The 23387-nt window shown below is 59.3% G+C and overlaps 2 protein-coding genes across 3 annotated transcripts in view; one reads left to right on the forward strand and one right to left on the reverse strand.

Moving 5' to 3' along the window:
* DOCK6 (dedicator of cytokinesis 6) overlaps nt 1–23387 on the reverse strand; it is a 42962-nt gene that overhangs the window by 10237 nt on the left and 9338 nt on the right. Inside the window, exons 10-42 of one of the 2 annotated variants that reach the window (XM_029585729.1) lie at nt 23179–23259; nt 22825–22981; nt 22189–22313; nt 21889–21982; nt 21631–21793; nt 16556–16673; nt 16273–16343; nt 15363–15501; nt 14844–14945; nt 14535–14621; nt 14206–14437; nt 13560–13724; nt 12951–13126; nt 12006–12110; nt 10752–10841; nt 10275–10370; nt 9865–10005; nt 8972–9085; nt 8640–8810; nt 8207–8346; nt 7788–7957; nt 6495–6658; nt 4417–4599; nt 4101–4227; nt 3858–3942; nt 3621–3717; nt 3234–3368; nt 2798–2950; nt 2467–2625; nt 2176–2276; nt 1578–1770; nt 980–1123; nt 758–889 (exon numbers count right to left, since the gene is read on the reverse strand). In XM_029585729.1, coding sequence (XP_029441589.1) covers nt 758–889; nt 980–1123; nt 1578–1770; nt 2176–2276; nt 2467–2625; nt 2798–2950; nt 3234–3368; nt 3621–3717; nt 3858–3942; nt 4101–4227; nt 4417–4599; nt 6495–6658; nt 7788–7957; nt 8207–8346; nt 8640–8810; nt 8972–9085; nt 9865–10005; nt 10275–10370; nt 10752–10841; nt 12006–12110; nt 12951–13126; nt 13560–13724; nt 14206–14437; nt 14535–14621; nt 14844–14945; nt 15363–15501; nt 16273–16343; nt 16556–16673; nt 21631–21793; nt 21889–21982; nt 22189–22313; nt 22825–22981; nt 23179–23259 — 4410 coding nt within the window. Of the gene's footprint in view, nt 1–757; nt 890–979; nt 1124–1577; nt 1771–2175; nt 2277–2466; nt 2626–2797; nt 2951–3233; nt 3369–3620; nt 3718–3857; nt 3943–4100; nt 4228–4416; nt 4600–6494; nt 6659–7787; nt 7958–8206; nt 8347–8639; nt 8811–8971; nt 9086–9864; nt 10006–10274; nt 10371–10751; nt 10842–12005; nt 12111–12950; nt 13127–13559; nt 13725–14205; nt 14438–14534; nt 14622–14843; nt 14946–15362; nt 15502–16272; nt 16344–16555; nt 16674–21630; nt 21794–21888; nt 21983–22188; nt 22314–22824; nt 22982–23178; nt 23260–23387 lie in introns of those variants that run through there. The other variant, XM_029585728.1, reaches the window with a different exon arrangement.
* LOC115081207 (angiopoietin-like protein 8) lies at nt 18103–21261 on the forward strand. Its single transcript, XM_029585730.1, has 4 exons — nt 18103–18870; nt 19782–19952; nt 20067–20177; nt 20854–21261. Exons 1-4 carry the CDS (start codon nt 18592–18594, stop codon nt 20872–20874), a joined length of 582 nt encoding a protein of 193 aa, XP_029441590.1. The 5' UTR covers nt 18103–18591; the 3' UTR covers nt 20875–21261.

Raw genomic sequence — 23387 nt, forward strand, 5'->3', positions numbered from 1 at the left:
TACTGCTCGGCAAGCCTGTACGAAATGAAGGCAAGAGAGAGCCTCTGGGCTGCGAGGGACAGGCGAGCGGGGTTGACGACGCCACTTTAGTTAGATATAGGGGCTTTGGGGAGGTCGAGGCTGGATCCAGCTCCACCACTCGTCAACGTTTCCCAGCTAATGCAGCTCTGGCAGCAGGCGCATCGCCGTCACAGGTTTTCGGATTTAGCAACGGCCTACGTGTGCTGGCAGAGGTGCTGCAGGCCACTGCGGCGCATCCGATTTAGGGAGGATGTCCGTGCGGTCTTTGGTGCGTTGGCCGCCCATAACAAGTAAAGCCCGGTGTAAAATTCTTGCTGTCGTGCAGAGAGAGAGAGAGAGAGTGTCGAGGGGCTCCGGATCTGCCTAGTTAAAAAGGGAGAAAGTGCGCCGGCACGGCCCGGCTAGGCCTCTCCCGGCGATTCCATCGTGTTCCTCACAAGGGATAACCAGGATTATCAACCCCACCCCCATCTGGCAGCGAGAGGGCAACGGGCCCCTACAGACTTCCCTCTAGTGCCCCCTCACGGCCTCTGTGGTAAGGAGGAAGCAATATTTTTGTCCGCCGCTGTCCGAGAGACGAGAGTGGGGCTGGAGATTCCCTGGGCAGGGTGCGGGTCTGGCAGCGTACACGAGGAGGAATGAACCAGTTTTCAGGTTTAAGCTTCATTTAGAGAAGACGGCGCATCACTTACAAGGACAAGGACCCTAATGGAGAGCCCCCCTTGTTCCCCAGTACCTGGTTTGTTATCTTGCTGAAGGCGTCTTGCAGCTTCCCGTGCACAGCCCCCAACTTCTTGAAGTCCCGGTTCGCCTCGTGGATGGGAATCAAGACCTTGTAGACTTCATTCACGGCCTCAAACAGACCCCCCTAGGAGGAGAAGAGGGAGAGAAGAGAGTCAGAAGCCCTCTCTCGCCTGGGCGAATCCCAGAAAACCTGCCGGGCATCCCCCCCCCTCACCATAGTGAAAGAAGCTGCCGCCTGCTCCAGGAGTCCCACCAGCCCTGCCTCCGTGAAGTACTTTCCAGAGCAGACCCCCTCCTCATCAGGGGACAAGATGTCGTCCGAGACTGCAGACTCCTCCAGAACGTTAACGGAGATGCTCTGAAAGAGAGAGGAGGAGCAGCAGCGTCAGGGGAGAGCAGTCGCTACCGAACACCCCCCCCTACCCCACCCAGTCCTCCCACCAGGCGGGAAGGAGGAAGCCGGTCATTAATACAGACCCGCCCCCCCCGCCCCGAGAGGAAGAGGAGCGTTCAGGGAGAGAGAGGGGGGGGGGGGGGGGGGCGGAGAAGGGAACACAAAGATGGGAGGGGAGCATTCACCCACGGAGCTTATGTGCCTGAGCACGTTCGCGTCGCACCTGCATGTCAGCGTGTCCCGCTAGTGCACCATCTCTCATGTCCTCCGAACAGCTCCCACAGATAAGGGAAATCAGCGGCTGGGAGCTGTGCTTTTCCCGAATGGACAGGCCCGGTCATCCCCCCCCCCCCCCCCAGTTCTTAAGCCTAAAAAAAAGAGACAGCCCTGCCCCCCTCCTGTCTCGGGCGTTCTATACCTGGAAGCTGACGCAGCCGATGGGCAGGTACCGGCAGTCCTCCAGCATGTTCAGGTACTCCGCCACCAGGGCGGCGGCGTGCACCAGGCACTGGGCGGCCTCCGCGTGGTTCCCCCGCTCGGAGTGCTTCCCCGCCATGTTCTGCAGCCAGGTCAGGCGCAGGTCCGGGGAGTTCTGGTAACCCTTTGCAATCCTGCGAATCAAAACAAAAAACCAACAGGCCACACACGCTGGTAATGCCATTCCCATGGGCAGGGCGGCTGCTTGCAGCTGCGCAGAGGCCTGAAGAGAGGTTTCTCGCAGCTGCATCACCACAGATAAAGGGATAAAATGAAGGAGAGGTAAAACCCAAAGGATGCAAAATCATTCCCACTGTATTAAAGAACCAATATATATTTTTTTTAAGGATAGTTCATCATGTAACAGTGCCAGACTCTGCGGGGCAAGCGGGGAGAACCCTCTCTTTACTGATCTCCCCAAGGAAAGAGTGGGGGGAAGCTGACAGGAGGCCGCAACAGGGCAGTCTGTAAAATCCCACCGCTGCCACCAGCGCTGTCCACCTACCCTGGGGCACAGAGCGGAGAGGACCCACGCGTACCTGTACATTAAATCGATCAGCATCTCGGGGTCTTCCTGATGCTCCTTCATCTTCACCGTGTCCGTCAGGATCATGTGCAGGTTAAACACCAGGTCCTGAACCTGTACCATGAGCGAAGTGAGTGAGAGAGAGAGAGAGACAGAGACAGAGAGATACCCCATTAAGCGTTCTGCAGACACAGCAGCCCCCCCCCCCCCCATCACAGGTCTCCTTCTGCCCCTCCCTCTAGGAGGGCAAGGCTGCAGGGCCGCCTCCTCTTCCCGTAGCCCCGGGCCTTTCTGCCCCCGTTACCTGCTCTGGGAAGGTGGTGTCCCGCATCCCCAAGTCCTCCTCTGCGTAGGTGAGGATGGTTTTCAGCGAGCGCCGCAGATACTCCTCGTTGAAGGTCTGGGACATGCCCACCAGCGAGGACAGAGACATGGTCACCTGCATTTTCACCCGGGCGAAGTTCTGTGCGGAGGCGAGAAAAAAAAAAGTTCTCATCAGCGCGGCTGGAAGCCCTCGCCACGGGGCTACGAACGTTTTACAGCGGCGCGCGCTGCCCGGCGGAGGGAGTGCCGCGAGGGTCTGCACCCAGCATTTTCTAGCCCCCCCCCAGGTCCTGCATTTCGTGGCTACTCACGTTTCCGATTTCGAAGTTCTGGCGCATGAGCAGGTAGAGGGAGGCGCTGGCGTGGGTGCGCACGGAGCCCACGCTGCTGCTACAGTGCCGCAGGAGCCTCAGACACAGGTCCGCGCACAGCTCCGTGTCCTCCTCGAAGAGTATCTCTGGGAACTGGACGAGAGGGGGGGGGGGGGGGGGGGGAGAGACCGGGACACGGTTACACTTTCCAGGCCCCTGAACGTCAGGTCTTCCCGTTTCACCAGATCTGCGTGCCCCTGGCACCCCTGTGTACGCCTCCCCTACCCTCCCCCTCCCACCTGCCTCTGTGCAGAGTGTCTGTCTCCCCTCATCTCTGGCACCATGCGCCCACCTCGGGCCCTGGCATGCCTCAACGCCGTGCACACAGCCCCCCCATCTCCGCGCCCCCACACCATGCTCCCGCGTGCTCAGGTACCTTGCACACCAGCGCCCGCTGTGTGGTGAAACAGTGCTGCAGGAAAAGGACGCTCTGGTTACAGGCCAGGCTGTGTAGCAGGACCCTCAGGACGCCCCCTAATACACTCTCCTTTGCCTCCGACAAGACCACCGTCTGGGGGGGGGTACAGAAAAGGGCGAGAGCGGGACGTGTCAGGGAGCAGTGCCACGTCGAGGAGCTGGAGACAGCATTCAGAGGAAACGTCCACCTTGTACATCCCCAGGATGGGAGGGAGGCCGTCCCCCCTCCAACCTGTTCCTCACTCACTGGCAACAGACACAGTAAGGCGAGGGGGCGTCTGTGTCTCCGTATATACAAACGCACACACACACAGCGCATGTACAAGGCACAGCTCCCACCCATTACCTGCACAATTATTTCCAAGGTGTCCAGCACTACCAGGCTGGCCTCAGTGGCCAGGTTCCCCTCCACCAGGGCCTCCAGATCCCGCTCCGCTTTACTCCTAGGGATGAAGAAGCAGGATGGGGGTGTGAGCGGCATGATCTGAAGCCGCGATGCTGCCGGTGCAACGCCTTTCCCTCCGAGCGAGAGCCGGAGAAGGCGATGCCGCCTCGCCACACCCTTCACCCCCCAGGGACCTACTTATCGACTTTGTCCGAGTTCTGCTTCCAGTGGGTGATGTTTTTCCTCCAGCGGACGTTCTCCTGGGGGCCGTACGGGCTTCTCTCTGCGCAGAAGGGCGAGAGGCGAGGTGAGAAGCCTCCCGCGAAGTCACTACCCAACATAAAAAGCTGAGCTCCAGCCCCTGTGAAGGCTGGGCTGCCTGCGGGCTTCAATTCCCTCTGCTATCCAGAGGCGAGACAGCCCTCTCCCCATCTTCCTCACCTCTGCTGCGCCGCACCATCTCCTGTCGGGCACCGATCGTCCCCAGGATGGCCTCTTCCAGCCGCGCTTTCATGTCCAGGGACTTCTTAAAGGTCAGACTGTTCAGCTGCTCCAGCGTCTTCTGGCCCTAGGGCAGTAAAGACATCGGAAGGAAACGCCGGGTCAGACAAGGTCTTTCAGAATCAGCCCGTCACATGGCCGGACGTAGGCACACGCACACTCCGACGGGGGTGCTGAACAGCGCCTCCCATGGTACCGCCTCCCCCCTCCTGTGCATGCAGGAGCCCGACCGAGGCCCTCGAAAGGGCACACTCACCTTGTACTCGAAGCAGGAGACGCAGAGGTCCAGCAGGTCCAGCAGGCGGCCCAGCTGCAGGGTGGAGAGGTCAGAGAACCATTTCTCCATCACCTCCTCGTCTGCGTTCTTCAGCACCCAGAGCAGGCAGAGGAGCAGGATCCGGCTGCACTCCGCGGAGAGCATGCCAGGCTGGCGGGCAGACTGAGAGCAGAGAACAGCGGCTGAGACTGCGCCATCCAAACGCGTAACAAAGGAACAAGCCCCACCGCACCAAGCCCTGTACACGTACCCCAGATCAGTCCAGACTCCTGGATTTTGCCCTCCCTGCCAGCAGATGGAGACAGAGAGAGTTTCGCAGCCACCGCCACCGGCAGTCCCCTCAGTATTTCCAGCAGATGGAGAAGGTGCAAATTCTGAAGGAAGAGAAGGGGTTGCCGAGGGACGGCATGCTTGCCCAGATTCTTTCATCGCAGGCGACCGGGCGGCTCTTCTTTTATTTTCTCGTTCCTCCGGAGTTGTTTTTTTTTTTGCTTTGCTGCGGCTCAGCGCCACGTTTTCTATGCCGCGCGGGTTGTGCCGCTCTGTTTGTGGAGACGAGCGTTCTCTCCTGCGAGGGCCGATGCTCCTGGTGTCTCTCTGGAGCGTGGGAGCGGCGGCCATTTTGTTCACATTCTCAGCTGCCTTGCGAGCCGGAGGGGGTTTTCCCTCCCCTATTGTCTCCTGTAGTTAGGGTCTCCAGGGGAGACCAGGAGGCTGAGGGGAATCATGCTGCAGGCGAGGATGATTCCCAGGGGGATTCAGATTCTTCTTCTTCTTCCTTCTCACCTGAATTTGTTCTATTACATAAAGCTTATAAGGCCAGGAAAGCTAAAGCCGTGCAGGGGGCTTCGACACACTCAAGACGGGTGAAGAGTGCCAGGACCTCTCCAGCTACCGGGTTACGAGGGTCTGGCAGGTCCCAGGGGCCTCAGCACTAACTACTGCTGCTGCAGACACCTCCTCTGATGCTTCAGATGTGGGGGATCCGTGGGCGCAGACCAGGATCCAGATCAGGCGCTGACCAAAAACCTGACCGTAGAAGGGGAGCTGGATGCAGGGAAGCTTTGGCACGTCCCAGGAGCCTGCACTGATCTGGGTACATACAGGGAAAGGAAAATTGGATCTTACTTGCTAGTACCACAGAGTAGTCCAGAGTCCTACCCAGTGGAGGAAAGGGAGATCTGGAGAGTCCACTCCATCTGGTTTTTGTGATTACTCTGAAGAATGGCACAGGTTTTGTTAGTCCTACACAGGGTTTTGTGTGGGCACGGTTATCTGTTTCAGGTTTCCACTTCCCACTGCTCGTTCAGGGGATGTTAGTGGTCTTTGTTTCTATTTTTGGGCTTGGGTACAGGTCAATACTGAGGGTCTGCAGGTGCTACACCAGGTTAAGTGACAGTGTCAGTGAGACTCTCTCTGTCTCCATCTGCTGGCAGGGAGGTAAAACCCAGGAGTCTGGACTGATCTGGGTACATACAGGGAACTGCTGGAGACAGAGAAATACTGAGGGACTGCAGGAGGCACACTGGGCTATGTACAGTGTCAGTGAGACTCTCTCTGTCTCCATCTGCTGGCAGGGAGGGCAAAACCCAGGAGTCTGGACTGATCTGGGTACATACAGGGAACTGCTGGAGACAGAGAAATACTGAGGGAGTGCAGGAGGCACACTGGGTTATGTACAGTGTCAGAGAGACTCTCTCTGTCTCCATCTGCTGGCAGGGAGGGCAAAACCCAGGAGTCTGGACTGATCTGGGTACATACAGGGAACTGCTGGAGACAGAGAAATACTGAAGGAGTGCAGGAGGCACACTGGGCTATGTACAGTGTCAGTGAGACTCTCTCTGTCTCCATCTGCTGGCAGGGAGGGCAAAACCCAGGAGTCTGGACTGATATGTGGTACTACAGGAATGAAATTTAGCTGGTAAGACCCGGTTTTCCTTTTCACCATATAACTCTCCCCATCCCCGCCCACAGGTCCTGAGGCCCCTGGTTTTATCAATGGGGCCAGACTGGTGGGGATCCATCCCAGTTAAGATAATAGAAGGGAGGGTACTCACCACTGTGGGCACCTGGAAGGAGTTGGCTTTACATCCATGGGGCAGTGGGGAGCCCGCTATTGCCATGGCGACTGACTGACTGATGGTGCTGCCCCCGCTGTCGGTGTCCCCCACCTCGTCAAGGAGGATGGAGGAGGCAAGACGACCCCGCTGACTGTGAGTCTCTGCACACAGTGACAGAAATAAAAACCCATCTCAGACACGCACAAGGCTCCCGACGATGCTGCTCTGCAGGCAGTGCCTCATTCACACACAGCTGCCAACAACTCTGAGCATAAGGGCAAGCTAGAATAAGGGATCAGAATATGAAGCTGCAGGAGTAACTTCAGGAAATAGTCTTCCTCAAAAGGGTGCTGGGTGCATGGAATGTCTCAAAGGGGAGATGGTGGAGGAGGCCAGAAGAGTAATAAGAATTCAAGGAAGCCTGTAAAGGGCACAGCAGCAGTAGGGGAGTGAGGGGTAAAGCCTGGGATAAGCACAGAGGATCCTTAGCTGTGGGGGAGTGAGGGGTAAAGCCTGGGATAAGCACAGAGGATCCTTAGCTGTGGGAGGGAGTGAGAGGTAAAGCCTGGGATAAGCACAGAGGATCCTTAGCTGTGGGAGGGAGTGAGAGGTAAAGCCTGGGATAAGCACAGAGGATCCTTAGCTGTGAGGGAGTGAGGGGTAAAGCCTGGGATAAGCACAGAGGATCCTTAGCTGTGGGGGAGTGAGGTGTAAAGCCTGGGATAAGCACAGAGGATCCTTAGCTGTGAGGGAGTGAGGGGTAAAGCCTGGGATAAGCACAGAGGATCCTTAGCTGTGGGGGAGTGAGGTGTAAAGCCTGGGATAAGCACAGAGGATCCTTAGCTGTGGGGGAGTGAGAGGTAAAGCCTGGGATAAGCACAGAGGATCCTTAGCTGTGAGGGAGTGAGGGGTAAAGCCTGGGATATACACAGAGGATCCTTAGCTGTGGGGGAGTGAGGGGTAAAGCCTGGGATAAGCACAGAGGATCCTTAGCTGTGGGAGGGAGTGAGGGGTAAAGCCTGGGATAAGCACAGAGGATCCTTAGCTGTGAGGGAGTGAGGGGTAAAGCCTGGGATAAGCACAGAGGATCCTTAGCTGTGGGAGGGAGTGAGGGGTAAAGCCTGGGATAAGCACAGAGGATCCTTAGCTGTGAGGGAGTGAGGGGTAAAGCCTGGGATAAGCACAGAGGATCCTTAGCTGTGGGAGGGAGTGAGAGGGTTATTACAGTACTGATGGATATAAACATGCAAAAGAAACTAATCCATTTTCTCTCCCCCCCACCCCCCTTACCTGTGAAATCATAGAGCTGTGGCAGGGTGTCCATGACAATGCCAATGAGCGGCAGATATAGCTGGGCCACGTGCGCCCTCACGGTGGGATCGGCGTAGCGTGCGTCTGTGTCATGGCTGCACAGAAGGTTCTGGAGCGTGCTGATGGCCTTCTTGTGCAGGAAGAGGGCGCTGCAAGGTCAGGGGTGGAGTTGGGGGGGTAAGAGACAGTAATGTTACAATGGGGCCAAGAAAGAGACCCCAGTGGCAGGGGCCATGGTCTCACTTGTAACCCCCCCCCCATTACAATATCCAGCACCGCTTGCCTCCAGCAATCCCGAGCCCAGCGGCCTACAACGGGTCACTGTTATCTAATCCCTCCTCCCTCTGAGAACCAAGAACGAAAAAGCAAGCGGTCACCCCACCAACTGTGGAACTCACCCCTCCCCATCGGGATCCAGAATCAGCGCCAGCTCGGTCAACACCAGCCCCGTCAGAAAGTGCTGATGCCGGAAGGGCACCGACAGCTCGAACATGTTACTGACCCGCTGGTCCTGCAGGTGGCTGGAGAAAGCAGAGCTCTGCGAGGCAAGAAGAGATGGGGAGCAGGGGTGAAGGCATGGCGACAGAGGGGGGGGAGGAGGGGGGGGGAGGAGGCAGGGGGGTGACAGGGCAATGTCTTACCGAGACATGGCGGAGGGGAGGAGCAGAGGGTGCGGCAGGGCAGCTCTTACCTGGGAGGTGGCAGAGGACACAGAGGGGGAGGGGGAGGCAGGGGGCGACAGGGGGAGGCAGGGCAGCTCTTACCTGGGAGGTGGCAGAGGACACAGAGGGGGAGGCAGGGGGTGACAGGGTGCTGCAGGGCAGCTCTTACCTGGGAGGTGGCAGAGGACACAGAGGGGGAGGGGGAGGCAGGGGGCGACAGGGTGCTGCAGGGCAGGTTCAGGGTCACGTAGTGTTCGTGACTGCACACTATGCGGGTCAGGTCCATCCTCAGAGAGATAAGCACGTTGGGGTTCTGAGCACTTTGAAGCTTGTTGTTGACCTGTAGAGGTGCGGGAAAGGCCAGAGATGAGCGGAAGGACAGATGCCAGTGCACGGTACACGGGAATGGAAAGGTCAGCGAATGCGCCGTGAATCCGCTCACTGCAAGGCTGCTGGCAGTTATCAGGAATCTCCCCCCCCCCCGGGCTGCCGGTCCCTCACCTGCTTGTAGTAGCACCGTATGAGGCCGAAGACGAAGCCCCGGTCCATCAGGCTGAAGAGGTCATTGAGGAAAAAGGCCAGGCTGGCGTTCAGATGCTCCGCCAGCTCCAAGTCCTGCGCAGAACAGAGACGCAAGAAGTTAAGCAGGGCCTGGAAGGCTTGTGGCCCCCCCAGCTGACTGAACACGAGTACCCCCCTTCCCCCCACCAAAGTTAACGGAGACTCGCCTCAGTCACCCTTCCTACAAAACACAACAGCAACAACTTCATTTACTACACAAACACAGGAGCCCTTTGTACACCCAGGCTCTTCTCCAACACCCCTTTCAGCTGCTTAAGCAGCAAAGTCCACGCCGGGAACCGGCTATCGGACCAAGGCGCACCTCTGAGGGATCAATCTTTCTCCAATTTAAATGTAGAATTTCTCCTTCCAAAAAATACAGCGATCCCCATAGGGAGATGCACATCCACCATCTGCTGGAGACGGAGCGATACTGGAGGGCTGAGGTCACTGCAGGGGTGCATCTAGGGTGACGTCAGCTTTGAAGCCTGACTGTCTCCATCTGCTGGCAGGGGAGCACATAACATCCCATTGGTCCTGAGTCCATCTGGCTACTCACTAGGAAACATTTTTTTAAATAGTTTTTTGATCCCCACTACCCCCTGGGAGATGCTGTGTATTTATCCCAGGCTCTTTTGAATGGATGGAAATTTGGAAGCTGCACGGGTGGATGAACAGAAAGGGAATACATGGATGGATAGAGAAGTGAATGGAGGGAGATGTGAACAGTTAAGTCAGTGTTGGGAGAATGAAGGACAGAGAGAGAGGGGAGTGAACAGATGCGCCGTGCACAGGAACGCGGATGCGTCAGTGGAAGGACGTGGCGTGCTCACCTTCTGGTAGCGCCCGGCTATCTCTGTGCTAATGGTGCAGACCAGGGCGGCGATGTCATCCACGAACCTCTCCGGGAAGCGGGTTTTCCGGGGGGTGTCCAGCTTGTCCAGGAGGTACAGGTGATGCGCCATACTCTTCACCTGGACATCGGAAAAGGAAAAGTAATATCAGGCGTGTTTCACCAAGAAGCATGGCCCGGGGGGAGGAGAGAGGAAGGAAGCCAGGAGAGACTAAAAAACACAGCCAAAGGAGGATAGACAGAGGACGAATAAGAATATGTACAATGCAGAGGAGAAAAAAATAGAAGAGCGAACTTACAGAACAAGGGAGATGAGAAACTGAGGCAGCCAGGAGAGCGGGGGAATGCCAGGGTTCACAAGAAAATAAGAGAGAACGTCTGCCCCCGTACCATGAGCTGGAAGAAGAACCAGGCCTGGTGCAGGGCTGCCTCGCGGACCGAGCTGGTGCTGACCACCCACTGCAGGGCCAGCTCCTCGTGCAGCAACTGTGAGCAGAGCGAGGAGACAAGAGGCCGTCACAATACCGCAGAGAGGCTCAGCCCCCCACCCCCGACAAGCAAGAACCACGACACACGTTCAAATCTAGGACTTGGCTCTCCCTCAGGGTGGACCTGCCACACCCACAGGTCCAGATCCAATCCCCCGGCGTGCGACTACGCTATCTGCACACACACACAGACCCCCCTTCCCCAATCTCACCACGCGTGAGCCTGCGCTGAAAGCTTACACCCCCCCCCCTCCCCCCCTCGGGAAGCGTCATTACCTTAATTAATCATTGAATAAATGAATGCACAGAAAGTGCGCAAATTTACGTGGGAGGGAGGGCTGTGAGCAGGGAAGGCCCTCTCCCCCCCCAGACCTTCTACCTTTTTGGCTGTCAGCCTCTGCTGCCCCGGCGGGCTGTAAGAGGTGCCCTCAACATAGGCGGATGCACGGTTGGGGCTTCGCTCGCTGGCCTGTGAAACAAGGAGGGAGGGAGGGAGGGAGGGAGGGAGGGAGGAGGTGGTGGTGATGGAGAAGAGAGGAGTTAATGTGAACAGGAGGAAAATAAAGACAGAGCTGGACAGGCCATGAGGAGGGGGTGTCCACGGTGAGATACTGACCCCCCGACGCTCGGGCTCGCACGTCCGTCCGACGTGCACCTTGCAGGCCTGGCCACTGGGGGTCCCTGCAGGATAAGGGGGACGGCCGGGAGCGCACGACAGAAGCTGCGAGCACCCTCCGAGGAAAGGACCCCTGGTTGTAATGGGGCACAAGTCGATCCCTCCCCCCCACCCCGACGGGAATGTGGTGGTAAAAAAGAAGAAAAAAAAAAAACACAGACAATTTTTCAGCCGCAGAAAGTCGTGGGAAGTCCGCAGGATCTCTTAAGAGAGAGAGACGGAGACGGGATTCTGTCCTTCACAGCAGGAGTGGGGGGGGGGGGGGGGGGGATCGGGTACCGTTACAGCCAGCCACAATACAACAGGCACCACGGTGATGCTGACCGCAGGGAATACAATGAATGAAAGGGACCGGCCAGGCCAGGTGCCCAAGCAGCGACCCACGGGGAAGCAGATCCAGCAGGAGGAGTTTTTATCCACCCGAGTCTCTGCATCGTTCCCTGCCCCGTCTGCTCGCCGGACCTGCAGATCCAGCAGGAGGAGTTTTTATCCAGCCCGGTCTCTGCATCGTTCCCTGCCCCGTCTGCTCGCCGGACCTGCATAGCCCCCCCCCCTCACCTGCCTGCCTCCTTCACTGTGTGGGGGGCAGGGGGTGTCTTTCTTTCTTGGGCAGGTTATCTATACTGGTGGGTGGGCTTCACACTCTCGTACACGGACAGTGAGCTGCTGTTTCTTATCCGTTGCATCTGTGGCTCGGGCCCGGTCTCATGCATTTATTCTCTCGGATAACTCAGAGCATTTGTTGCACGGTTTTACTTATCGGAAACGGTTCTGGTGTTTGATGTAACGGCTGCGGTTTTTATATTTTAGGTGTTGTTATTCTGAGGTGCAGGAAAGGCAGTACAGAAACATGGACCAACGTAACCATGGTGTGAGATGCAGACAGCATGGAGGGACGTGAGGGGAGGGAAGGGATGGGACAAGGGGGAGGGAGGGGGGGAGAGAGAGAAACTGCACCTGTCTCGGGTCAACGCCAGAGCTGGGGTAATTCCTGCGCAGAACGGCCCGAGAGCCCCCCGGAGCGTAAGCGGAGTTCACCCAGGAGTGGGAGCGATCGATGCCCTGCAACAAGCAAGTGATTACCCGGGAGAGAGAGAGAGAGAGAGAGAGACAGTGAGACCCCCAGAACAGAAACCGTGAAAAAAACATCAAGACAGCAGGAGAACAGGACGCGATGCTTTCCAATGCAGGAGAAATCCAGCACCCGGGCAGACGAGACAATCCTGGGGGGAGGTCGCTCACCACACAGGGCCGGATGTAAAGAAAACACCAAAACAGGGCCGAGGCATGGGAATGCCAGCAGAGAAGGGGGCTCTCTGCCTTCCTGGGGGGGGAGGCCCACCCTGCAGAGGGGACCTGAGCAACACCCCCCCTCCCAAAAAGAAAAAAAAAAGCAGCAACTCCTGACTGAAAAGCATCGAGCCTCCGGATGAGAAGGATTCACCGCACCCAGAAAAGGAAAGAAAAAGCTGGATTTATTTTCCTGCACCGCCGGAGAGCACACGCGTGTGGCACGTGAAGAGATCATGCAAGCAGGGAGGAAAGGCACGGACGCCGCCGGCAAATGCCCGGCTTATCATCCCAGGAAGCATTAATAGCCCAGAAAGCCACAGGCGCAGACGCCTCATCGGCTGCGAGGCAGGGGAGCCGCCGGGGAACCAGGGCGAGGCCTAGCTACAACGCAAACCTTCGCAGTCCTCGAGCGCGCCTCTAACTTTTCCAGCTCTCTCTTCCCCTTCCGGTCCACGCTCTTCAGCTTGCTGCTGTTATTCTTCTTCTTCCCTTGCCCCTCACATTGTGCGGGCTGGCTCAGGCCACAGGCATCTTCCAGCTGCAGCGCTCGGGGCGCGCGGGAGCGTGAGGACCGACACCTGGGGGGTGCGCGCGCCCTTTCCCCCTTACCTTACTGCTGATGATCTGCTGTACCTCCAGGTCCGGGGTGCTGGGGGTGGTGGCCAGGTCGGGGTTGCTGTTGCTGATGCTCTTGGACCGGGACAGGCCCAGGCTGCTGGGGCGTCCCGTGGCCCGCGACAGAGTGGCGTACTGAATGGGGACCCCGTGGGGGGCGGCTCCGGACACTGAGATCGGGAAGAGCAGAGAAAAGCAGTGCGGTGGGGGGGGTGAGGAGGATTGCAGCTCAGATTCCCTGGAACTCCCCCCCCCGAAGGCGGTCATGAGAGACGGGAAAGAGGGGCTTGCAGGAGACCAGGCCCCTCACGTTCGCCCGCCCGCCCTAAGTGCAACGTCTCCTAGGGATCAGAAGATGCACCACCCCGGAAATTTCTCGATGGGAAAACGGAGGCAAATGGAAACCAGAGCAGCCGTGGCCTTCTGCGGGCAGCCCAACGGGAACCATGCATGCACCTCGGGATGGCACGAGGGCGGTCAAGGAAAGGAAGCAGAACGACCATGGACCGGGAGGGCTCAGGCTAGCGGGGACCCCAGCGGACGCCGTACAGTGGTGGGAGGGGAGCTAGTAACACCCCCCCCCCCCCCCCAGCGAGCACTCACCACTAGCCAGGGGGCCCAGCTCCACGCTGGGCAGGTGGAAGACGTGGTAGATGTAGGAGGCGAGGAGGCTGCAGCGTCCGTGCTGGTCCTGCCCGCCCTCCAGGCACCGGTGCATCTGGGTCACCATCAGGGCCATGGCCTCGAAGGCCGCTCGGCCCAGGTTCACTGCAAGAGAGAGAGAGAGAGAGACAAGCAGGTTGCACGCAGCGGCTGCTGGGGGAGATGTGGAGAGAGCCCGGGCATCGCCGTCACCCAAACCGATCTGGACTTCACTCCGCGAGCCTCCTACCGAGGCGGCTGTGAAGGAAGCGGATCTGAGGCCCATTCCCCGGTGCCGTGCTAGACACCCCCAGCTGATCTCCGACCCTCCTCTCCCTTCTTTGCAACCAGGGACCCTCTGGTGCCCAATCCCGGGCCTTCTGGACTTTGGTTACTGCTTCTGTCTCCAGCAGGTCCCCCCTGGGAGGCCTCTCCCCGCACCCAACTCCTCATCCCGTGAAGAAACCTCCCCCGGCGCTGCTCTTGACCCGACCCCTCTAGAGCAGACTGGAGCAGGCTCGCCTCATACTGCGATCTCTAGATCTGGAGCAGACTGGAGCAGGCTCGGGGGGGGGGGGGGGGGGGCTGGCGCTTAGCTCCCGCTCACCAATCTGCCCCCCGATGACCGGCGGCCGCACGATGAGCAGGATGAGTTTGTTCAGCACGTGGTGCGAGAAGGCCACCAGCGGCTCCAGGCTGGCGGCCCGCAGGTTGGCCACGCTGGACTTCAGCTCCACCTCCACGTTGCCCTCCGTGATGACGACGTCCTTCAGGCGGAAGGGGAAGGCGCGTTCCTCCAGCACGTGCACCAGGGTGAAAAACTTATCCAAGCAGGCATCCTGCGCCGGGGAGGGGGGAACCAAAGGGTTAAAAAACGCTCAATAACTACGGAGGACGGGTCCGAGCACACCCCTAACCCCTTTCCCACCTTCTCACCTGAGGGTGCACGGAGGATGCAGCCACCACCTCCACGTTAAACACGGCCTTGTGGTTGTCCACCCACTTCATGCCCGGCAGCTGCACCTGGGAGGGAGAGAGAGAGAGAGGGGACTCCCGTGGGCTGAAGGTCTGCAGAGCCAGGGACCCGCACAGGGCACGAGCAGGGAACCCGCCCAGGACAAAATAAAGCGCACGCCCCCTTCTTGCCCCTTCGCTATTGTTTTTTTCCGGGGTAGGGCGGGCGGCGAGAGGATGGATCTGGGCCTGAGATGGTGGCCGGTGGGGGGGGGGGGGGGGTTTACTTACATCGGGCGTCAGCACAGAGTAGCTAGGAGGAGGCTTCTCCATGGACACCGGGAGGCTGAAGTGTCCCGTCCTCAGACGGCCGTGCTGCATGAGAGGAACCCACTGCAGGGGAGAGGGGGGAAAAAGGGGTCACACAGGGGGTCCTTTCCAGCAAAGGCCTCAGTTTCACGTTTCTAAATTTTGGTTTTCTACGTATTTTTCGTAGAATTTCGGCACCTACTAGAGCTGATAAATCACCGACGAGCGTCCACCTCGTTTCCCCCCCAACCTGAATCCGCCTAAATGGAAATTCCCACCGAGATCTTCTTGAACATCAGCTTTCTCTCTCCCCCCCCCCCCCAAATCACTCTGTGCTCAGCCCACGTCAGGATCCCAGCACACGAGAGCCTCCCCCCCACCTCCACGCAGCCCCCCCTGCCTCTGAGGTTTCCATATCACCGTGCAGACCCCCTCCCTCCGTGGGAGGGGGCTCCTGCACCAGCACACAGCTTCCCCCCCCCCCCCCCCGGGCCGACGCACCGTGTAGCCGATGGGCACCTCCAGCGGGGTGTTCGGCTTCTGCTGGCAGCTGATGTGGTAGAAGGTGAACAGGAGGTGGTCGTTGTCCGTCAGGTTGGGGGGGATCTTCATTTTAAACTCCTCGTAGAACTCCGGAGACCTGCCAGAGGAAACGGCGCACCCCCCACCCAGAATTTATACAATCAGAGGTTCAAAAATAGACCATAACCAGGAGCGGAGGGAACGCCGGGCAGCAGGCACAGTGACAGAGCCGGGGATTAGAGCTGAGGCACAGGGGGATAAAGTGACTCACCCCGAGGTCACACACAGAGAGTCAGTGACAGAGCCGGGGATTAGAGCTGAGGCACAGGGGGGATAAAGTGACTCCCCCTGAGGTCACACACAGAGAGTCAGTGACAGAGCCGGGGATTAGAGCTGAGGCACAGGGGGATAAAGTGACTCACCCTGAGGTCACACACAGAGAGTCAGTGACAGAGCCGGAGATTAGAGCAGAGGCACAGGGGGATAAAGTGACTCACCCTGAGGTCACACACAGAGAGTCAGTGACAGAGCCGGGGATTAGAGCTGAGGCACAGGGGGATAAAGTGACTCCCCCTGAGGTCACACACAGAGAGTCAGTGACAGAGCCGGGGATTAGAGCTGAGGCAGAGAGGGATAAAGTGACTCCCCCTGAGGTCACACACAGAGAGTCAGTGACAGAGCCGGGGATTAGGGCTGAGGCACAGGTGGGATAAAGTGACTCCCCCTGAGGTCACACACAGAGAGTCAGTGACAGAGCCGGGGATTAGAGCTGAGTCACAGGAGGATAAAGCGACTCCTCCTGAGGTCACACACAGAGAGTCAGGGGCAGAGCCGGGGATTAGAGCCGAGGCACAGGAGAGGTGGTAACAGCGTGCAGGGCTGTACTCACCGGTTGTGATATACCACGGCTGTACAGGCCTCTTTCATAAACTCACTGCAGTTTGACTTTCCAAAAATGACCTGGAACAGAAGCAAAACCCAGGGAACCTTTCAGTCTCCTGCTGGAAGCCTGCAAACGGCCCCCGGCGATCCCCCTCCTAACTGCTCCTCCTCCACCATCCTCTTCAGATCCCAACCTGCCACCTTCGATCTATACGGGACGGCAAGCTCCTGCGGGGGTCGTGCAATTTACCCCCACCCCCCCAGGGTGGCCCGATGCCGTCAGTACTCACCGGCATGACCTGGCTGGCGTCCTCCCCAGCCATGAACTGGATTTTGACAGCAATGTTCCGGACCGACCCCTGCCGACTGCTGAAGTTCAGGCTGTGCGGGTACACGTACAGCAGGTTCCTGCAGCGCGGGAGGGGGGAACACAGGTCAAAGCGAGCACGGGACACCCCCTACTTCAAAGCACAGCCCACGAGGTATCGCTGCGGCGCCCCTGTCACTGTCCCCCGTCCAGAGAGCGAGCGAGTGCAAAGCCCGGGATAAGGGAGAGAGAGACACCTCAGCCATTCCATCATCACCTCAGGAAGGGGAAAGACATCATTGGCATAAATCCCCATGCTGAGGTGACAGAAAGCCCTGTGCTAACAAAAACACGCAACTCGGTCAGTACACACAGACAGGATGACCGGGTCACAAAGCAGCAGCACTAACCCTCCCTCCCCAGGCAAGGTCGTCTGCGAGCAGACAGGAACTTTGCACCCTTCGGAAAGCTCTTTCACTGGGAAGGGAGGAGTGGGACGCCAGCTCGCAGCTCTCCACTTTTACCCGTTTAAGATAAAAAAAATACAAGTCACGTTTAGCTGTTTTACCATTCACGCAATCTGTCGCTGCAGAGCCGCGAGGGAATCGGAGGCACGGGAGGCGCTGGTCCTTTCCAGATGATAGGGGGAAAATTTACACAAAAAGGACATCGGATCTGATCACCCCGGGGCCGTCCCCCACGCACAGAGCGCAGCCTGAGCTTCCTGGTCCGCTTCGATGCTTCCCCAGTACAGAGGCCGACGTCGCACAGCGCAAAGGGTCTCGCAGAGCAGCCGGACGCACTCTGCACCTCATCCCGTTAGAGGCGCACGGCGAAGAAAGCGGGCTATAGGGCCGTCAGAACCAACACAGCTTCGGGCTTTTAGGATTCGAAGGAAAAAAGACACGCAGGGAGCCATTTCATTTCCCGGGGGGGGGGGACGTCCCTGGCGACATCGCTACGTCCTGCCGTAGAGAAAGGGGCGGCGTTACCGTTCGCTTCCGTGCCCGCCTTCGGGATAAATTATCCAAGATTTCCAGAGAAAGGTCCGGGGCAAGCACCAGCAAAAAAAAAAAAAAGCGAAAGCAAGACCCACAAGCCAGGGCGAGGCGGGCTGCCTGTCGCCGACGACGTCATCAGTGCGCAAGACGGCCGCCCCCGTGTCACAGCCGCAGCACAGAATCGGACATCGCAGCCGTCTTTAGGGTGCAGGCACGGCCATCGGTTCTGGTCTGTTGTGGGGAGGGGGCAGTAGCAGCCGTGCCCGGAGAAGGCCCCGGCTCGTTATCTCATTACATAATCACACAGTCCCAGAGAAGCCGCAGGGGAGGGGGACAGAGGGCGGCTGAAATTAGGACACAGGGATGGGGCGATGAGCCTGGCACGGCGGAGGAGAAGTGGGAGGCAGCCGGGAAAGAAGGAATCCCCCCCATTCACCCTTCTCTCCCAGCTCCAGTGCATGGGGTTAATAATAACTCTGTGCATGTCAAGACCTCAGTTCTCACGCGGGATCAGGCCTCCTCAGACACACGGAGGCGGGTGCACGCCTGCAAGAAACGCCACACACAGGCACACGGATATTATTCATGCTGCAAAAAGAGAGACTGCCAGAGGAGACCCGGGCAAAATGCAGAAACCTTGCAGCCAGGCAGGATAATGTGACGGATGGGATACATTTATTAAAAAGAAAAAAAAAACAGAACTGGAAGGTTTGCACAGCACCTGATGGGCCCCTGACGCAACACTGCTGTCACCTGTTCCTTGCACAACGCCTTCCATCCAGCACAGAGCTCCAGCACCGCCGCGGCCGGCGAGTTAAAGATTTATCAGAAGAGGAGGAGTGGGACCCAAACATTGGAGAGCTGCTGGGGATAAACAGCCCTCACACCCACCGCACCGCCCACACCCACCCCTCCACCACTCCCGGAAGGGGCAGCGGAGAGAAGAGAGCGCTCAGTTCCCGGGTGAGAGGACCCCCCGGAGCACGCCCGGCCGCTCTCTTGCTGCTGGAAGGAAGCCATGCTGACCGTCCTCCTCCTCCTGGCGCTGCCGGCCTCTGCCCTGCCCGCTGCCCGCGCCGCGGGCAGGGCGCAGCAGGAGGAGGTGGACGTGCTGATCTACGGGGTGCTGCAGTTCAGCCAGGCGCTGCGGGAGAACCTCGAGGGCACGGCGGGCAAGATCCGGAGAGCGCTGCGCCGCCTGGAGGGCAGCAACCAGAGCCTGAGGGCCCTGGCCGGGGAGGCGCTGGGGGCCAGGCAGGCGGGGCGGCAGCTGAAGGCCGTCGTCAGCAGGCTGCAGGTGGGTGGCCGCCGGTCGGGGCGTTTCCTTCAACGCGGAAGAGAGAGAGAGAGAGGCGTCCCAGCAGAATAGGCTGCCCCTCCCAAAAAAAAAAACAAAAAAAAAAACCCCAAACCAAAACAAAACACAAATAAATTGAAAAAAAAACCGCAGCTGTGCAACCTTCCCAGACCCCGTTCCAAGGGCAAAGGCTGTCCCTGAGGCTGATCCGGGCACCAGGGGAGAAAAAGGGTACAGACTGCCCCCCCGAGCAGGGCAGAAATCCATGGTGGGTGAGGTCTGGTTCCCCCTGCACCGACTGCGGGGGGGGGGGGGGGTCCCCCAGTTCCCCTTCCCTGGTAACATCTCCCCCGGGAGGGTCCGAGCATCTCGCCCCGCTCCGATTCTCGGGAAGGAGGCACCGGAGGGTCTCGCTGTCCCTTTGAGATGCTCGTGCCGTCCCTTCCCGGGCAGTGCTTTACAGAGAGAGAGAGAGAGGGTCCCGACCTGGGATTTGCTTTTTTTTTTTGGGGGGGGGGGGGGGGAAATTTAACCCTCTGGGAGTTTCCTCTCAGCCCCCTCCTGAGCCCGTTTCCCTTTGTTTTTGGATTGCGAATCAAAGTTTTGTATTTTTCCATAGCAAAAAAAAAAAGCAACCGTCGCAGAATCTCAGGACCTCCTCCTGGGTGAACTGGGATTTGTGTTCTCTCTTCCTTTGGCAATCACTAAGAAAATAAAAAGCTCACATCTGCTGGCGGAAGCCGAGCAGGATCCTCGTCCCCAGCGAGGAATAAATCTGGATTATCTCTTCCTTGGCCTGGGCAGGGAGTGAAAGGTCGTGAGGAGCCTCAGACCAGGACAGGGGTCTGGAATTCATGTTTCACTTTTCTCTGTGTGGTTTTTGTTTTTTTTCTATTTTAATACATAATCAGTCCGAGGAGACAGCGATGCGGCTGACATCTCTGGGCATCCACAGAGCGCTCCGGGGCGTGCTGGAAGGGCAGAGGAGCCTGCAGGAGCACGTGGGGAGGCTGGAGAGCCGGGTCGGCAGCCTGAGGTGGCGGCCAGCGGGGCAGGATCCCGACTGCCTGTCCGCCCTCAGAGTAAGAGCGCTCCCCCCCACCCCCAGCCCCCGGCAGCGTTAACTCCAGTCAGGTTAAGCCATTTCACCTCGGTGCAGGGAACTGATCAGTGCTGCCGGCTGTCACACCTTGCAGGCCCGGGCGGAGCGGCAGGGCGTCACTCTCCGATACCTGAGGGCCACGGTCCGGCGGCAGCAGAGGCAGATGGAGCGGCAGAGAGCGCACCTGGCGCAGGTGAAGCAACAGGTGAGAGAGAGAGCGAGCCCCTGGCAGGAGGAGCGCACGCCGAGCAGCCCAGGCCTGGCCATAAGGGCGCAGGAGCCTCCGGATACCGTACGGGGAGGCAGGGGGACGGGGGACACGGGACTCCCAGAACCCCGAACGCCCGCCAACCGATCGCTTTGCTATTCCAACCGCGCCTCAAAAAAGCCAGGGGGAGAAACAGTTTTCTGGCCGAAATGTCTCTGCCATCAGGTGCTCCGTGCGTGGTCTTGTACCAAGCGGAGGTGGAGCTTCGATTGAGCTGAAACTCCGTTGCGCACACAGAGCGATCGGTAGGAGGAGGAGGAACGGGAACCCTTGGTGGGAGCGGTGGGACTGGAATCCAGATCTGCAGATCTCACAGCCCAGGCCTTCCCACACCCGTCCCGGTGACTTTCCCAGCCGGCCAGGAGAGCCACGGTGAATAATCCAGACAGGCAGACACCCATTCCCATACAACGGAGACTCTGTGTGCAAAATCTGAACTCCCACACATTCACTGGGAATATCCCAGAAACCTGAGTCAGCGGGAGAGATGCGGGGAAAGCCCTGCTCTGTCCCTATTTCACGCAGGCGAGCGTCCCGTCCCGCCCCCACCACCACCACACAGGCTGTTTTGTGCTCGATCTCTGCGATGCCGTTCTTCCTTCTCTGCTTTCAGATGGAGAGCCAGCAGATGTGAGGCGACGCGAGGATAACTCACGCTCACACCCAGCTACCAGCTCCCCCCACCACCCCACCACGCCACACGCTGCCTAAAACAAGCTGCAGAGGGCCGAGACGGCGAGCAACGAGCGTCGAGAGCATCAGAAGAGGGCCAGTGACTCTCCCCCACCCAGAGCGGGCGCTGCCATGACCTCCAGGACCCACCCACGCGCACCTCCCTGCTATATATATTTCTCCAATGCCACACGGAAGAGCGTGGGCAGTGCTGGGCCCCGCGCACGGAGGACAAAAGCAGAGACACGGGGGGGAACTTTTGCACACTGTACGTGGGAAGGACGTGCACGGGTCTGGGAATGCGCCGGAGATGGGGGCAGAGAGTTAAATAAAAGCGTAAATTAACGTCTGCCGGGACGTGCGTGGCTGAGAGAGAGGGAGCTTTAACTCCTATACAGAACCGCAGTGCATCGCAGCTGAACAGGAAGGAGCCCTCCCCCCCCCTAACACATCTCGCTCCCCGCCCCCACCCCTGCTGCTGGCTACTGCACTGATGAGAGACAGGTCTGGAAAAGGTGGAACAAGATCATCGAAGTGGCAAGCTATCCCCCCCCCCCCCCCATCTGTCCACCCCCCCAAGGGAGGGGACCAAGGAGACGACTAGAAAAATCAGAGACAATAAATCCCCTGCTCGCGGCGCTGAAGGAGTCGCCGGGCCGGGGGGGGGGGGATTTAGGGACCCTGGCAGGAGCAGGATCCCGTCCCGTGGGGGTCTCACCTGTAGCTGATGCAGGGGACGTAGACCTCCCGGGCGGGGAACTCCAGGATCTCCTTGGTGGGCCGGACCCGGGGGTCGGGGTAGGGTTTCACGTGCAGGAGCTGCGGGGACAGGCAGTAGGGGGGGCTCTCGGGCGCCGGCGAGATATCGATTTTCAGCTGCGCTGCAAGAGAAAAAAAAAAAGACAGCAGGGAGGGGGTCAGCCGGGAGACGGCGCAACATGCGGGGGGCAACCAGGGGTCCCTCCCCGGCCCTCACCTGTGACCGGCCGCAGCCGCCGCAGGACGGAGGAAGGTCGCCGCATGTCTGCCAGGAACTTGTACAGGTCCTCGTCGCTCAGGCGATCCCCTTCCTGCAGAAAGGGCCAGAGAAGAGAGATAGAGAGAGAGAGAGAGGCTGCTGCAGGGGCCACGACAGCGGAGAGGGGAATGGGGGAGAGAGAGGGAGAGAGAGAGAGAGAGAGGGCTGGGAGAGGGGAATGGGGAGAGTGAGAGACACGGGGGGGGGTGACAGCATCAATGCGGTCCCAGGTGGGAGAAGCCTCTCCTCCTTCGGTACCTGCTTGAAGAAGTTGGTGACGGTGAGCGTGGCCGGCCGGAAGTTGGTGAAGCTGCAGGCCTCGTCGCCCAGGCTCATGCGATCCAGCGTCTTCCTCTTCCGCTCGTTCCACGTCCCCTTCCGTTCTGCAAGCGAAAGCCGCGGGCGTCAAGAGCCGCATGCAACGCGTGGTACCTGTTTGCCCTGAAATGCCGAGACCTCCCTCGGGAATTTATTAACGCACGGCCTGGGCCAGGAAATGCAGGGGTCTCTCTCTCTCTCCCCCCCTTTGGCTGCCAGGACGCATGGAGAGCATTTTCCCGATTTTCAGTCCCTCGTGATAGGAGCAGGAGGCACCCACCTCACCCCCCCCCCCCCAAGCAAGCGCCAACCCCATCGCACCGTGCAGACCCCACCAGGGCGCCCGGATCTAAAATCCGGTACCAGACACGTTTACTGGGAAGAGGCTCGGGTGCAGGGGGCGACGTCCCTGAACCACGGCTGCGGGTGAGAAAGGCTCTGCCGCCGGGGGGGGGGACCGAGCCCCGCTTCCTGCGCCAGGCTGTCCCCGTCCCCCCGTCCCGTCCCCCCGCCGGGGGACCGAGCCCCGCTTCCTGCGCCAGGCTGTCCCCCCGTCCCCCCCCACCCTGCTGTTACCGCTCTCCGAGTCCGAGTCGCCCCTCTCCAGGCTGCCGGCGCTGCTGACGATGTTCATGAGGTGGATGGCGGTCCAGGCGAAGGGCATCCGGTACCTCCCCAGCCGGGCACAGAACTGCTCCGCCTGCCCCCGCAGCTTCTCCAGCTTCTCTCTGTTCTGAGGAGGAAGAGGAGGGAGGGAGGGCGGCTCACACTCACACTCAGCAGTGCATAAACCCGGACACCCCCAGCCCTGAAACATAAAAATCCTCACCAGGGGGGGGGGAGGTGGAGGGCGCCACACGCTGACACCAGCTGGAGGAGGGAGGGGGTGGTCACTAATGGAGAGGGAAAAGGGGCCATTGCTTCACTTACTTTGCAAGCATCGGACTCCTTCAGCACCAGGTAGGGCTCACAGCACTCGCCGATGTCCCCCTGCTGCAGCACCTTCTCCAGCTGAGAGAGAGAGAAAGAGAGGAGAGAGGGAAGAGCGGGACCCCAGACTCGCTCCGGGGGTGTTTCCAGGGCTGGGACCACCCCACAGACACACACGGGGCAGCGCCTTTCCACTGAAAGCGACGGTG

This window comes from Rhinatrema bivittatum, chromosome 19 (assembly GCF_901001135.1).
Source record: "Rhinatrema bivittatum chromosome 19, aRhiBiv1.1, whole genome shotgun sequence".
Lineage (NCBI taxonomy): Eukaryota > Metazoa > Chordata > Amphibia > Gymnophiona > Rhinatrematidae > Rhinatrema > Rhinatrema bivittatum.